Source organism: Buceros rhinoceros, unplaced genomic scaffold (genome assembly GCF_000710305.1).
Source record: "Buceros rhinoceros silvestris isolate BGI_N320 unplaced genomic scaffold, ASM71030v1 scaffold33295, whole genome shotgun sequence".
In the NCBI taxonomy this organism is placed as follows: domain Eukaryota; kingdom Metazoa; phylum Chordata; class Aves; order Bucerotiformes; family Bucerotidae; genus Buceros; species Buceros rhinoceros.
The window spans coordinates 12338-27002 of NW_010411661.1; the positions used below are offsets into that span (position 1 = coordinate 12338).

The 14665-nt window shown below is 47.5% G+C and overlaps 1 protein-coding gene across 1 annotated transcript in view; it reads right to left on the reverse strand.

The window, feature by feature from the left end:
- Positions 1-14411, reverse strand: part of SUV420H1 (suppressor of variegation 4-20 homolog 1 (Drosophila)) — a 20564-nt gene extending 6153 nt beyond the window's left edge. Inside the window, exons 1-5 of the mRNA XM_010136095.1 lie at positions 14252-14411; positions 13277-13424; positions 3525-3690; positions 2148-2257; positions 504-670 (exon numbers count right to left, since the gene is read on the reverse strand). Of these exons, the coding sequence (XP_010134397.1) occupies positions 504-670; positions 2148-2257; positions 3525-3690; positions 13277-13424; positions 14252-14411 (751 nt within the window). The remainder of the gene's footprint in view (positions 1-503; positions 671-2147; positions 2258-3524; positions 3691-13276; positions 13425-14251) is intronic.
- Positions 14412-14665: the final 254 nt, after the last annotated feature.

Consider the following 14665-nt stretch of genomic DNA (forward strand, 5'->3'; position numbering starts at 1 on the left):
GTAGTGCTGCCTCGCTTCACAAAGAGTTCCAGGTAACCCACAATACGCTCCGCCAATTTAGCTGCCTCTTCCCACTCTCTGTGCACTGAGGTGGCATCTCTTCCGAGAGCCTTCTGAGAATCTCCCAGTTCACGGCCCCTCAGCTTTGGTCTGGGAAAATCCCAACAGGATTTTGTCCTCAGTGCTCCCGGCTGCCAGCCACAGTGCTGCCTCGCTTCACAAAGAGTTCCAGGTAACCCACAATACGCTCCGCCAATTTAGCTGCCTCTTCCCACTCTCTGTGCACTGAGGTGGCATCTCTTCCGAGAGCCTTCTGAGAATCTCCCAGTTCACGGCCCCTCAGCTTTGGTCTGGGAAAATCCCAACAGGATTTTGTCCTCAGTGCTCCCGGCTGCCAGCCACAGATGTTTTCTCTCAGTTCCCTGGGCTGCAGCTCACACACACCACCGCTTCGGAGCGGAACAGCTCCTGCTCTTTAACGTGCTCCCACACCCGCTACTCACCGTGATTGATGAATGCAGCAGGCCCCAGCCACAGCTGAGCACAGTTTTTCCGTGTGGAATACATGACGCTGAAGTCGTTCTCCCCGTGCCTCAGCAGCATGTTTTCCTCCATCTCTGACAGTTCGGCAATACAGCCCACAAGCAATTCTATTTTATCGTTCCGTTTCCTTTGGTGTGAAAAGAGCAGCAGCAGTAAGAACACAGACACCCAAAGACAAGGGAATTTCACAAAAAGAGAATCGGCACTAACAGGAAGCGTTCCGTAAACCGTTTCCCCACCCCTGTACACCACCTGCTTTGGAGACAGGGCACTGGGCTAGAGAGACTTTTTGTCAGACCTGAAATTGGTGTTTTTATGCTACTCGGCAGAATCAGCGACATCTGTCCTGACAGACGTGACCACCGCTGCTTCTGCAATTTCCATTTCCCGAGATTGCAAGCAAGAAATTGCAGGAGCTGATCACTTCAGCTCCTGCAGCTGTTGAAACCCAAAGCAGGGTTTTGTGCTCTCTCTCTTCCCATCAGCACTCAAGACATTCTGACTTCCTCCAGCTGCTTGTTTGCATTTCCCACACTTCTTCCTTTGGCCAGGAAAACACAGCACGGTGAAAGTGCTCAGAACTCCACGGCGTCATAAACGAGGCCTAGCGCTGACTCAGAAATCGGCCGGAATTCACGAAAGGTGTTTCCCCCTCTCACAAGCAGTGCCTCAGTGTCAAGCTGGCCCTTGCAACAGACCACTGGGGGTGTGGGGGGACAGGATGACACAACTACCCCCACACCCCAACAAAATCACGAGGCCTTGCTGCGCAATGGCCAATCTGCCATCACAAACAGAGGCACTGAACGCTTGGCAATGAAGCAGCGCGTGACTGTCACTCTCTTGCAAGGCCATTGTTTCCACTGCTCTCTCAAGGGGCCAGTCCAAATTCTGGCCAAGTTTCTGACGCAGGTGTGTATGGAGGTATACACACGCCTGAAGGACACAAACTAGAAGCCAAGCCTTTTAAGTGCAAAATCCTCCTTTTACAGAGAGCGCTGAGAACTCCATCAGTTTTGAGTCTCAGCAGTTTTCCAGATGTCAGCAGGGCTAAGCAGCAGCTCTCCTGTCTTGCTCTCTGTCAGGTCACTCAAGATTTTGAGTGCGAAAAGTTCTCATTTTCAATACACCTAAATACAAAACTTCCACCCCAAAGAACCAGCCGAGGGGAGAGTCCAAAGCGAAAAACCCCACCCCAGAACCACGGATCATACTGTGATGGTGGAACCCGTGGTGACAGTCATGAAGAGCCAGAAAGAGCAAACACACTGGGGTTCCCGCTGTGTGTTTCCAGGAGGGACTTATCTGGCAAAACAACACCCCCCAGTGTGTTAACACTCCCAGTGCTTTTCACCCAAAGGTGAAAAACTCATTTCCCCCCCAATTATTTGGGCACAACGTGAGCCTGGACACAGGCCTTTCTCACAGGGGGCCAGTAACTTCGCAAAACCAGACACCACATTTAATCTGTAAGTAAAAATACAAGACTCTATTTATTTCCCTGGTTGAGGTTTTAATTCTAAATCTTACCTTTTCAACACCTTTCTTAGCATCTTTAAAATAACTGACAGAAATAGAACACAACTGTCAACAGTATTTCTTACCATTCTTTTGTCGCAACAATTTTGGCTCCGTTTTGCTCAGACGAATACCGGTTACAGGGCAGGATCTCAAACCCACTGTCAGTCGCAAACATTCGTAAATAAATAAATACCTGCAGTGAAAGAAAACAGGACTTTGCTGTTACAAGCAAAACAAATGCAGTGAGGAACTTAAAGTGAAAATAACAAGAGTCAGTGAACTGTACAAAAAGCCACAGAAAAAAAGGGTATTGCCAGGGGCTGTTCACTGGTTGTGCAATGCGTTTCTGATCACAAATTCTAGCTCCACTCCCTACGTAATCCTATTTCTTCAGAGCGGCTTGCAGGAATCCTCATGTGGCTAACGTGACCATCCAAAGAGTTTACAAAAATTAGAGATGTCTCAAAAGGTACAAGTTTGGTCCAGCCAATGAAAATGGGTGATTTCTTCTTCAAGTCACTGGGTAGCTGCATTCTGGAGTTCTCCCCAGAGCTTTAAGGACCACCGAGACCCAACAGTCTACAGGAGCCAGTCTGATTCTTTCCAGTTCTGAAAAAGCTATTGCTTCCATGACAAATCGAGTTACGGGATTCAGGGGGTGCTGGATCAATTCTTTTCAGTTGAAGTGCGGCCGTATTGCTCAAAAACACTTCGAGAAAGCAGAATTTGCTGCCTACTTTTTTCTATGCTACTGGATTTGACACACTTTCAAGTAGGCCAGACTCCTTCTGGGTGTGTCTGAAAACAAGGTGCTCACTCCTGAAGGAGGTTTTTTTTTAAAAAAGTATAAAAATACCATTATTTCCTTGCGACATTGAGAGTTGACAGCCTTTATGCTATATGAAAAATGGATTTGGGGTGTGGGAAGCGGAGGAAGAGGAATAGCATTCCCACAAAAGCCCCTACACCAAACCCGAGGCATTTTGAGGTACCGCTTCTCCCTCTACCTTTGTCACACAATTTGATTGACAATAGCTGTAAGTAAAAAAAAAAAAAACCAAAAACCAACCAAACCAAACCAAAAAACCCCACAAAACAAATCAAAAAAGGGAGAGGGGAAAAATCCCTTCCAAAGAATGAAAGAAGCCGTCGAAACTCATCTCCTGGAAGGAGGTCTTCTCTCTTCTGCTTATGACTTTAGCCAACAGCAAAAGAGGCAAATGGGTTCTCCCTTCCACGCATCCATTCAATAAAAGGTGATGGAACTTAACTCAAAACCAGGAGGGGAGAAGCTAGCGGAGCTTTGAAAAACAAAGGCTGTTTGGGTCAAAAAGCAATAAAACAAATCACACATAACAGAGCAGTGGGTCACTTGACTACTGCTACAGTCCTACGAAATGCTGACATTTTCTTAGCTTTTCAACCATCTGAAAAAGCACATTAATTACAAATACACCTACATGTTCCTTGAACAACCTTTCCTGCATTTTGTTCTTGTTAAGAAAATAGTGCCGGGCCCAGTCACCTGACGTCAAGGACTTGAAGGCTTTTTCTAAGTGCTCATCTTTCTTAAAACGTTCAATCACCTCTTTGAGTTCTTCTTGCCTTCCTTTAATAGGTCGAAATCTGAAATGAAGAATAAAGCTATTCCAGTCCACCGTTACACATTCTCAATTCTTCCTCACAAACACTCGCAGCAGAGTTCTTTGCCAGCACAAACTGACCACCACGTACTCCAATCCCCCGTCTCCTGGGGTAACGGCAGAGCACACTGCTCGGAACAGTGAACCCTTCCATCTGCCCAGCAGCACCACTCATTTATAAAACGCTTCTCTGATAGCAAAGATTAACCAACACATCATGGTATCTCGTTGTTTTCTATGCCCATCAATGCGAACTGGTGTCACAGAAGCGTTACTGTCCCAGGGAATTCACTACCACTGAATGCAAACGGAGCGGGTGCTGGGAGTTTCCAGTTAACACTGGTGTCGAGAGATCGACAGCTTTCATAGCTGGGTGGGGTGTGTGTATGATTTTAAATTTAAGCCCTTTACAATCTCACATACGACATTACATTTTAAATAGGGAGCAGTTAGACAGCGCAACTGAAGAGGCCAAAGAAAAAAAAAAGCAGCGCAGCTCTTGAAGAGTGATTTCAAACCAACTGTTGCCCAACCCAAAGCCCCACTATACTGACAAATCCACCAGGTGGGTTTACGTAGGCTGCAGACTGAACACACACCTCCCGATGGCTCCACACGGAGCAACTCCACACAGTAACACTCGCCGCACAGACACCACATTGGTGGCAGACTGAAGTGTGGCAAGTTCATGCAAGCGCAACAATTTTTCCCCAAAATACTGGTACAGGAAACAGGTAGCTGAAAATCACGGGGAGATAGACTATGACAATAATACGTCAGCAGAGAATTCTGCCACTTTCCCAGCGCTTGAGGTTTCAGAAAAACTATCCTTCATCTCCTTTGTGTATCGTGTAACTGGGTAAGGAAACACCGGTTACAGCAAAAACCTACAGGCCTGCAAGAAGCAGGAGCCCCGTTCCCGAGCTGCCAAGCGCAGAGTGGGAAGAACCAAACCAGAGAACCGGCTCGACTGAGCACAGACCCAGACACGCTCCACTCTGCGGTGGAGGTGGGCTGTGGGTGCTCTTCAGCGTATGACACACCCCAGTGGACTCTTCACAATGACAAATGTTTTCCATGGTCAGGAGGAACAGTTTTCTGCAGCTCCACTGACAGCTTGCACCTTCTGCTTACACCGTGTAGGAGAGAGGCACGGAACGAGGTAACAGCTTTCGATCACATCCACACCACCAGACCTGTTGCTCAAGTGTGTTACCATGCTGATTCGTTTCCTCAAACTTACCAAACGAAATCTGGATTTGATGACAAAAGTACACAAGGGCTAATAAAGTCTCGCAGAAGGGAAGCTCATCAGCTCCCTCACTGACGCCCTGGTTTTTAAACTACCACATCACTTAGCTTATCCTCATCTTTTAACACTGAATGCTGCAAGGAACTTCTTTTCAGATCACCAAGTGATTTGCTTCTTCTATGCAGCTTGTACGAAGGAAACAAAACACCTTAAATGCTGCACATCCCAATTTTATTCCACCTTGTAAAACAGTTTAATTAAGAGTTTAATCAGAAATAACTAACAATGATGAGGACTCAATTTCCTTCATCAGAAGCAAAGTGCTGTGTTTATGCGCCCGATACAAAAGAGACGCCTCCTAAGAGCAGCTGCGCCAGGTGACCGGTGTTCCGTGTTTACACACCTTCCCCGGAAAACGGCCTTGTGATCTGATGACTATGTGATCTGTTAGATCTTGATAACGGCAGAAACTATTCACATAACCCTGTGAGCTCTCAGGAGATACAGAAGTAGTTCCGAGAGGACTTTAGGTAAGTTTTCTCCTGGCTGGAATAACATCTAACAAGACAGTAAGAGTCAGTCAAGAAACAGATGCTCACTTAGTACGTACCATGCCAAGAAGTTTCAGGTCAAGCTCTTTATTACAGAATACGCTCATCCCATCTCCCTTAAAAGCCAACAGCCGAACAGGCTGCTGAGACCTCACCGTGGGGGAAAACTCCCCTCAGACTATGGATGACAGGATGGCAGTTACTTTTGTTGTGTGGCACAGCAGTGTCTCCCTCGACTTGCCAGTCAGATACAAGAAGAGTATCTCCCAGCTCTCCCCAAACCAGAAAGACTTCCCCCAAATTTGACAGTTGTAACCGAGAGCTTCCTCAGTCATTAAGGGGATTTCATATGATCCAGCCTCATCTGATCCCGACTCGTTTCACAGTAGGACTGGCTCTTGTTTTCTGTTTCAACCAGAAACAGCTTTCCCAGCAAGAACCTGTCTGCAGGTGCCTCACGAGAAGTACAACACACACCGACCTGCGCAAACATGACCAGTCAACGTTCTGATCACATCTTTACCTGCAAACTCTGCAGGAGGAGGAGCCACAGGAAGAGACACATTTCAGCTATGGCTGCTCCTGTTGGGCTACACGAGTGAGTGCCCTCTCCCTTACATCTTTTATGCTGAAATGTGCCATTTTTTTTAGCTAAGTGACCTGCAGGAGCGAAGCTAGGTGGAAAACCCATCCCATTCAAAACTGCATTGGCTCTTGAGACAGGCGATGTATGTGCTGATAGAACATAATCACACTTGTTTGTCTTCCAGGGGCAGCTTGGTCCAAGCAAGCTACAGGAAGCAGCATCCCAAGTAACGACTAGCAGAAAAAAGGAACCAAAGCAAAAAAGGGCAGGGCAGATGCCAGGTTTAAACTGTCTCTCGAGACATACACAAAAAGAATTGACAACCCACATTTTCTGGCAATTAGAAGCACATCTTAGAGCCCTGAAGGGATGCTCGTATTTCAGGTCTTTCACAACACACCGTTCTCAGAGGCTTACGAGATGTCTACACGACCCGTTACTTCATGCAGCTCTCAGCCTGTCCCCAAGCCTTTCGAAGTCACCCACAGATCTCCATGGGTCACCTCCCGCAGGAGTTTCTATGGGTTCCTGTCTCGGGCATCCCACATTGCTGGTGGAACTCCCTCAAGTGCCCAGCAGGGACTCCTGTAGTGCCATTCCTGAAGTACGATTGTTAGCGTATACCCAACTCCTGCACAGGCCAAAAAGGCGGCTGGAAACAGGAAGGGGGTGAAGAGTTTGCAAATCCCCCCAATCATGGAAAGGTCAGATGAACATCCCACTCTACGCAGGCATTTGAAACTTGAACCAGGAACCAGGTTCTTCAAAGAACACAACTCTTGGCGCCCAGGGGTTTGAAAATGAACACTATGGACCTCCCGCAGCGCTCCCATCACAATGTTGCACTGATGATTTTTTACATGGTGACAAGACAGAGATAACGCGAAAAGATAAACAGGAATCCAAACAAGCAAGAACTATCCTTGAGTACACAGAAACACGCTGGAAACCAACATCGTGATGTACAGCATTTCACTTCAAGGCTTCCCAAATCAAAGGAAGGGACCGATACGCTGCATGCTGAGCCCCCGTTTGGGAGTTGTTCACAGCTCAACTGCACACGTGAACCACACTGAGAGTGCAGCAAGCCTGAGCTAAGTCAGAACGCTGCCGCCCAGGCTCCTCGGGAAAGCCTCAGGACTGGGCGTATCTCCACATACACTTCAGAAGGCACTTTCTGATTGGAGACGCTGAAGCAGCCAATATGCCACACAAGCCTAGGAGTCGAGCCTTCCTTAACAACGCGGAGTCTGCTGATGGACACTTCACTCCACCCAGGAGCATCGTGAAATTCAGCTTCTTCATTAGCCTTTCCCAGCACTACCTACCAAAAAGCCAATTGGTTTTGAGAAGCAACCTTAAACACCACCATTGTGGTGTCACAGGGCTGCCTCATTTACACAACATTAAAAAACCTACGTGTTTGCCAAAGGGTCTACAGGAGTTCAAGACGAGAGCCTTGAAAGACCCCTCAGCTAAACATAAATGTATGACTGAGCTAAGGAAACTGGCTCAAGAGACAGTCAAATAGGAGACTAGTTCAAAGAGGAGAGAGATAGGAGGGGCACAGGAAAACCAGCACAACGAGCCTGCCAACCCAGCCTCTAGACAGAGTCGACGGCCATCAGAATTGTTCAGCCGGACTTCTGGCTTGCTGCTACGAACAGGACCGATACTAGATTCCAGCATGGAAACTGGACATGACAGTCCGGTGTTTGAATCCGCTCACAGGCACAGACTCCCTGAGCCACCCTACGGACACTTTCAGGGGTCGAGTCTCGCCAAACACAGAGTCCGTGCGAAACAGGCCGTTGTCAGAAGTAAGCAAAGCATGAGAGACTCGGCTATCACAGCGCCTTTAAAGAAATGCTGACAGCCCTTCTTCCTGCAAGCTGCAGAACAGAAACTTCCCACACTTCCCTAGGAAGTGTTTGTTTCTCCCTAGACAACAAGATCCCCAAAAGCTACAGCTATTGCCATTTCCAAACCAGCTAAAGAGGATCCTAGGAGTTATGGGCAAACCAAAGTGGACTCAGTAAGGAAGACGTAGGAAAATGGCTTGGAAAGCAAAGCGTTCTCTCTCTCTCTCAAGTTTCTCTTACCTCGGGAATACTTAAAGAATCTTGAAACTCGAAGGTATAAAGCCAAAGGTCAGTGAGATGCTTGCCCTTGCCTACAAAGGAAGTTAGAGGAGAGTTCCTGGTAAGTTCAGAAGCACAGTACCTCACTCAGCCTCAACACCAAGAGCAGGGAGTGTGAACAGAAAGGATAAACTAGTGCTGCAAGAGGTCCAGTACGGAACTCCATGTAGCGCACGATGAAGAGTTACACTTCCAAACCTCTTTCACTTCTGACTGGAGACCACCCAGAAGAGCGCAGTTACCACCACACGCACCCCACCAACCTCTCAGCAACCGGCACTTTCTCTGGATGGTATTTTCACATAAGTGCCTACGGAGGGACAGCGAGTCACCGTTCCTCTGACAGCAGAGATGCAGCGGGGCTATTAAACGTTCGAGACAGCACAGCAGGAGCTGAGAACCATCTTCTTACAAGAAGTGGAAACAACTGATTTAGCTAACGTGCAGTTTGGCTTCCCCCCCGCCCAATCATGCAGTATGAGTTATATAAAATCAGCTCATTCTGTGTTTAATCTCCACTGTTGTTATCTGGAATAAAACCCACATTCTTTAAAGGCCAAAGTTTGGAATGACTTTAATAAAGAAAATAATCCACCTGACTTAAATTCCCTGAACTGGAAGTATACAGGCACCAGCAGGGTCAAAACACCCATACAGCCTAGAATAGAAGTCAATAACAGCCTCGTAATTACAGTCTCCTGAATGTGGTTAGCGAATAAGTGCCTTCTAAAATAAACATGGGGGTCACAAAAAAAAAAAAACCCAACACTTCACTCCTAACACTCCACACAGTACATTTAATTTAGTAGTTGCCACGACTACTGGGCGCCAGCCACACCATCTTTTGAGATGGAACATTTCTTATGGAAATTCAAGGTGCAACTTGAAAAACTGTGTAAGAGTAAGACAGGGGCTGTCGGTTTGGCGGGGGGGAGGTGTATTTGGTTGTTTGGGGATTTTTTTTTAGTTGTGATTTTTTTTATTTTTTTTTTCAATCCAAAACATTCAGCAGCAATTAGTTCCAATGTAATCACTGTGCGGGATTACACATGGCGAAAGAGGACAACCAGGAGCAAGCTGAAGGACTTCACCAAAGTTATCAGCAAAAATAAATTAAAAAAATGGAGAAAGCAGATTTTATGCAAAAGTCAAACAAACTCAGTTTGGAAAGTACGGAGACACTGAGGTCTGAAGACTGGAAAAGCTTTGGGATGTCACTGCCTAAGAGCTGTGCACTCTAAGCCAGCACCTCCACAGCACTGGAGGTGAACTCCACAGCCACCTAACCTCACCTAGCAGAAGCCATGTAACTCGTTCTACCTCCAAATGCTGTTCAAGACGAACACCAAGCACTTTAATTAACAGACTGAAATGAGCTGAGGAGTGCAGAAGAGATTCAGTGCAGACACGTGAATTCAACGACACGGACCTGCTTTGCCATTTGTATCGCTCAACGGTGACTCTAAGGGACAAAGAGTGACGTACTCTGTCAAGATCAGGAACGACTGGTGGTGTACACCACGGTCAGCAACTGCTCTTGGGGCCGTGTTGAGAGAAACCAGCTTCCCACACTCCAGCCCCAAACACCTCACTCCTACTATGGAAAACAGAAGTTCTTGAAGCTTGGTCCTCCAGACTCACATTACTGGACAGAACCGCTCGCACCACACTCCAGTGAGGAACTTCCCTGACAGCAGCAACAGGGAGCCAGGAAACACCCCCAGATTCTCCTACAACAGAGCACAACGTGCATGACTGCCTACACTACCTGCAGGCTTAGGGAGACACTGGAACTGCTCTCGGCGTTCCCCAGCACCGCCCCGGTGCCTTCAGGAACCAGCACACAACAGTGACTGGTAACAGCAGTGATCAAGAGTCAGACAGCGTGACCAGGAGTCTGGCTCAGGATGCGAACGCTCACGCTTCTAACACTAACGAGAGGAGCGGCCATTAAGGCACATGACCTCGAGACTCGGCGCTCGGCCCAGGGAAAGGCCTCTGACAGAGAGATGTGCAGAGGAGAAAGAGCGCTCGCGGCTTCTCATAAGGGCCAGTTTTAACCTCTAGAGTCAGACAAGCGGCAGCCCAGGCAGCAATCGCTGGGAGATCAGTTTGATTTTCAGAGGACACGCATGCCAGACCAAGCCAGGAGCAACAGCAAAAAAAGGTCTGATGTAACGGGATTTCTACGAGACACAACAAAACGTCTTAGAACAGCTCTGCTTGTCAAGATTATACCTCCTAACATATGATTTGGGTTTTTTCATTCACTGCTAAGCTGCTGTTCTGTCAAGGTAAGAGCTACCAGTTTGATGAAGAATGACCACAGGGCCTGCAGAGAGGGCCAGAAGCTCTGAAAACCACCTGCTTTCTCCTGGAAATCCAAGAGGATGAAAACAAGTTACTTTTGGGTAAAGCCACTGAAGACATTTCCAGACCTACACCTTGTGCTGTCCTTACATCTCTGATGACAAGAAGGTACTTCAGAGGAATACAGACAACCTCACTGGGGGATCCAACTGCAATCTTCTGAGAATAGTCTCCAGCTCTTCCAGACACGACTGACTTGACAGCTTACAAAGCGACAAGCCCAGCTCCCAAGACGCATTCAAGAATCGCAGGACTTCATTTTTACAGCCCCCGGAAAGAAAAATAGCAGTCACGTTCTTGTCACCACCGTAAAATCAGTAAAAAAGAAGATGGAAAACAAAGATGTTCCAACAGTAATCCAGGAATTTTACTAGAACGTTACAAGGTTTTTTCTCTCTAACCAACATCCTCTGGGCAAAGCAGGAGGTCTTGAACTCCTCAGCTAAAGGAATGAATGAAGTACAGAGAGTGCTTACACAGAAGACACCTGTACACACAGAAATACAGTCTTGGCTTCCAAAGGACAGCTCCGGTAAGCGGCCATTAACTTTCGCTGGGCTGCTGGATGTGAAAACACAGACCTCTTCTTACATGCTTCCGACAGCAAAGCAGAACGTGGCACGTGCTTCCACAGCACCTTCAAACAGAGCAGAACAAGGGAACCGGAAAGATTTGCTTACCATATGTGGCTGTTCCATGTGAAGGGCACCCCAACACACAAACCATGTAACTCCCGTGGCCTCCTCCTGCTGGCGCAGAAGGTGCCCAAAGGTAAGCTGTAAAGCTTCACTTCTACTGCAGTAACAGATGCCAGCACCCAAATCCATCACTATGAGAACGGTCCAGGCTTTTCGCACTTGCTCTGCCCCGCCTTCCCTCACAGCCATATAACAACAACGCACTCGAGGATCTCTAGACATCTACAGCTGCTCGATGGAGGGAAGATGATCTACATGTCACAGCTACACTAACAGGGGGATGTCAGCTTTGTGCCAAAAAGGGGAACACGAATTACGCCAATGCTGATTTTAAGTCATTCCAACAACTGGAATCTCTCAATCTGACATTACAAAAGAGGCCAGATGTGTTTCTGGTAGAAGTTTTAGCCTGACCTAAGGATTTCCCATAGTGCTCCAAGACTGTGAACTATCATCCCTGAAGATTGCCTGTAACTGTTCTTCAAGTCTGAGGAAGGAAGAAATACATGATGACAGCCTTTGTTGAGTCTTCTGATTCAAATCAGCAATTAAAAATTATTTTAGGTGTTGGAAACACAGCAGCAGAAAATAACTTTTACGAAAGCACCTTCTCCAACTACTGAACAACATCATTTCCTCAGCAGAAGGCAGGAGAATTAACCCGTTGGTTAACATTCATGCACTGACACAGAAAAGTCTTTTGAGCATATGAATTTAGCTCGATGATCTGCTGGAACCGAGCTGCAACAGCATCTGCCCTGACACTGGTTTGGGCACGAGGTGCGACTGTAGCCAACAGCACAGCAGGAAAAGGAAGAACTCAGGCATTCTTCTGAAAGATGGATGCTGCACTCTCCAAACACCAGCCCCCTCTCTGGAGTCAGTCCTCACAGAGATTAGCACCACACTGCTGCCGTTCCACGTGTGACTCCTGCTGTCAGGTTATACCAGCAACTGCCTCTGTTACGAGACAACCCCAACCACTCCAGCAGTCTTCCTGAAGCAATCGACTCGACACACACATACGAAAAGCTACTTCACTGACACTCTGGTTATGTGACTGTGCTGCAGGTAAATGGTTCTTCTTTAGAAACAGCCACAGCGATGGTCTGAAGGGCTGGGCAGCCCGTTTGCCATGACGTGCTGCCTGGAAGCCCCAGCTCTTGCTGCACAGCAGGGAGCACGCGATTCCTGTCCTTGGAAACCCAGCACTGATACACAGCACCTCCTCTCAGCTAGTGGGGCAGATCTGGTCTGCAAGCAAAGTTTAAGAGAGATCGACAGATCATACAGAACAGATGGTGGTACATCTGTAACACAGGAGGAAGCACGAACCAAACCCTAAGACCCTGCCGAGTTCAGCCCAAGAGAACTCAGAAAGGTGCAGAACGGTGCTAAAGGACATGCGGTTCTGTGAAGTAAGTTCCCCGGGTGTACATTAACTTATCTCACATCTACAGACACACGTGAGCAGCATTCCTTCTGCGTGGGTCTGCCAGAAGTTCAGATCAAGTGGCACCCACACCTGAGAATCAGGAATTCGATCTTTTTCCTGGTGTCGTAAGTGTAAGGACAGAGGAGAAAGAAAAAAAAAAAAAAGGCAGCACCCAGGCACATGACAAAACCCCAGAGAAGTCCCCAAACAGTAACTTCTGCTTCTGAAACATTTCAAACGACTCATGGATTAACTCTTAGAATTAGCTCACTCTACAAGCGAGGAAACGTTGTCTGTTAACAACCGTTCCACAGCACAGCCTCGCGCGAGGGCTGACAGAAAGCCCTGTGATGGTGTCACGCCTGCCCGCTGTCCGAGCGCCCCAGCCCCCGCTTGACAGGCCACACCAATGGAATGGCGGAAGCTGCTCACAAATTCCCGTTTCTTCGGACTTTGCTAAACATGCCAGAAACGCCAGTTTTGCCCTGATTACATCAACTACGAAGCTCTTTTCTAGAAAAATAAAGAGACATTACCTAGTATTCATTTTGTGTGTCTGAAAACCTAAATAGGGATCAAGAACCAAACTAGTTGCTAGGTCATCGTTTTCACACAGTTCCTTGGCAGACATTCCGGAAGAAGGCACGTAACGACTCTGACCCTCAAATCCTGAAGCACCGCTACCTGCGAACAAGAGAGTACAAATTAGGTACCGTTGAGGAATGCTACAAAGCCCAGCTATGCTTGGGGACAGGCGGCCGACAGCTGGAGGAACTTACAGAACAATTAAGGAAGAAGATAAAATATCTCAAGAAGCAGGAGCACAATTGATTTTTCACTTGTGCTTTTGTTCACTCATGTAGCAGCCATCAGAGAAAGTATTTTAGAATATATTTTAATCGGTGTCTTTGATTAATTTCGGTTTCTTTCTCTCTTCCCCTCCCCAACTAAAAGCGTCCTTCTAGCCTAGACAGTTCAGTTACACCTACCTCTAAAATTCCCGAAGCCATGAAGGCTTCAGTCCTGATTTCCCCAAATCTGAATAAAGGGCTTACTCTGGATTTGGATTTAGTCCTTCATCCCAGACCAATAGCAAAAATAAACCCATGCTTCTTGAAACCGTTCCATAATGTCTATTGATACGGGACCTCATTCGAAATGGGGTTTACTTCTACACGTGCATTTGCTGAAAGCTGGGCTGGCAATTCAAGTTGTATGTCATCCACGTCCAACCGCTCCACTTCTCACTTGGTGCCAATCACCGATTTCATACTGACACCAGTTCAAAATGAATCTCCCCCGGTTATTCTCCTGTTACTTCTGCTTGGCTCTGAGGAGATCTGCATTCCTGAGGTGAGTTCAGGCACCCACCAAACCCAAACGCAGTGAATCCTGGCGGGAACCACTGCTGCTCGCAGACCTCCTCCGCCAGCCGAGCCAAGGCAGAAGCCCGACCTGCAGGCTGACAGCTGAGCCCCCTGTGGCACAAAGCCCCGTAGGCGCGTACGTACATCTGCTTGATCGTCTCTCCATGCCATTTTTGCCGGTCTTCGGATTCTCCTTTCCTGTGTGCGGCAGTTTGCTCTGACTCTGCGCGTGGTCGTTAGACGACTTGCTTCCACTTCTCCTGCCATTCACCACCATGTTCTTGGATTCTCCCAGCCACTTCATTCCCACAGACAATCTGACCCAGTTGCATTTAGTCACTTTTCAGAAGGCTCGGAGAAGTGGATGAATAATTTCAGTTCCAATTCCTACTGGAAGCAAAACATAAACACAATTAGAACCGACTGGGAAGCTGTTTCCAAGACATGGGTTTTAATAAAGCGTGGGGGGAGGAAAGGGTGGAGGCGGGAGGTCTGCCTTCACATTAGGAAGAAAAAAAGCAGTTTGTTAGCACTACATGCCCAGGGCCCTGCCGCAGG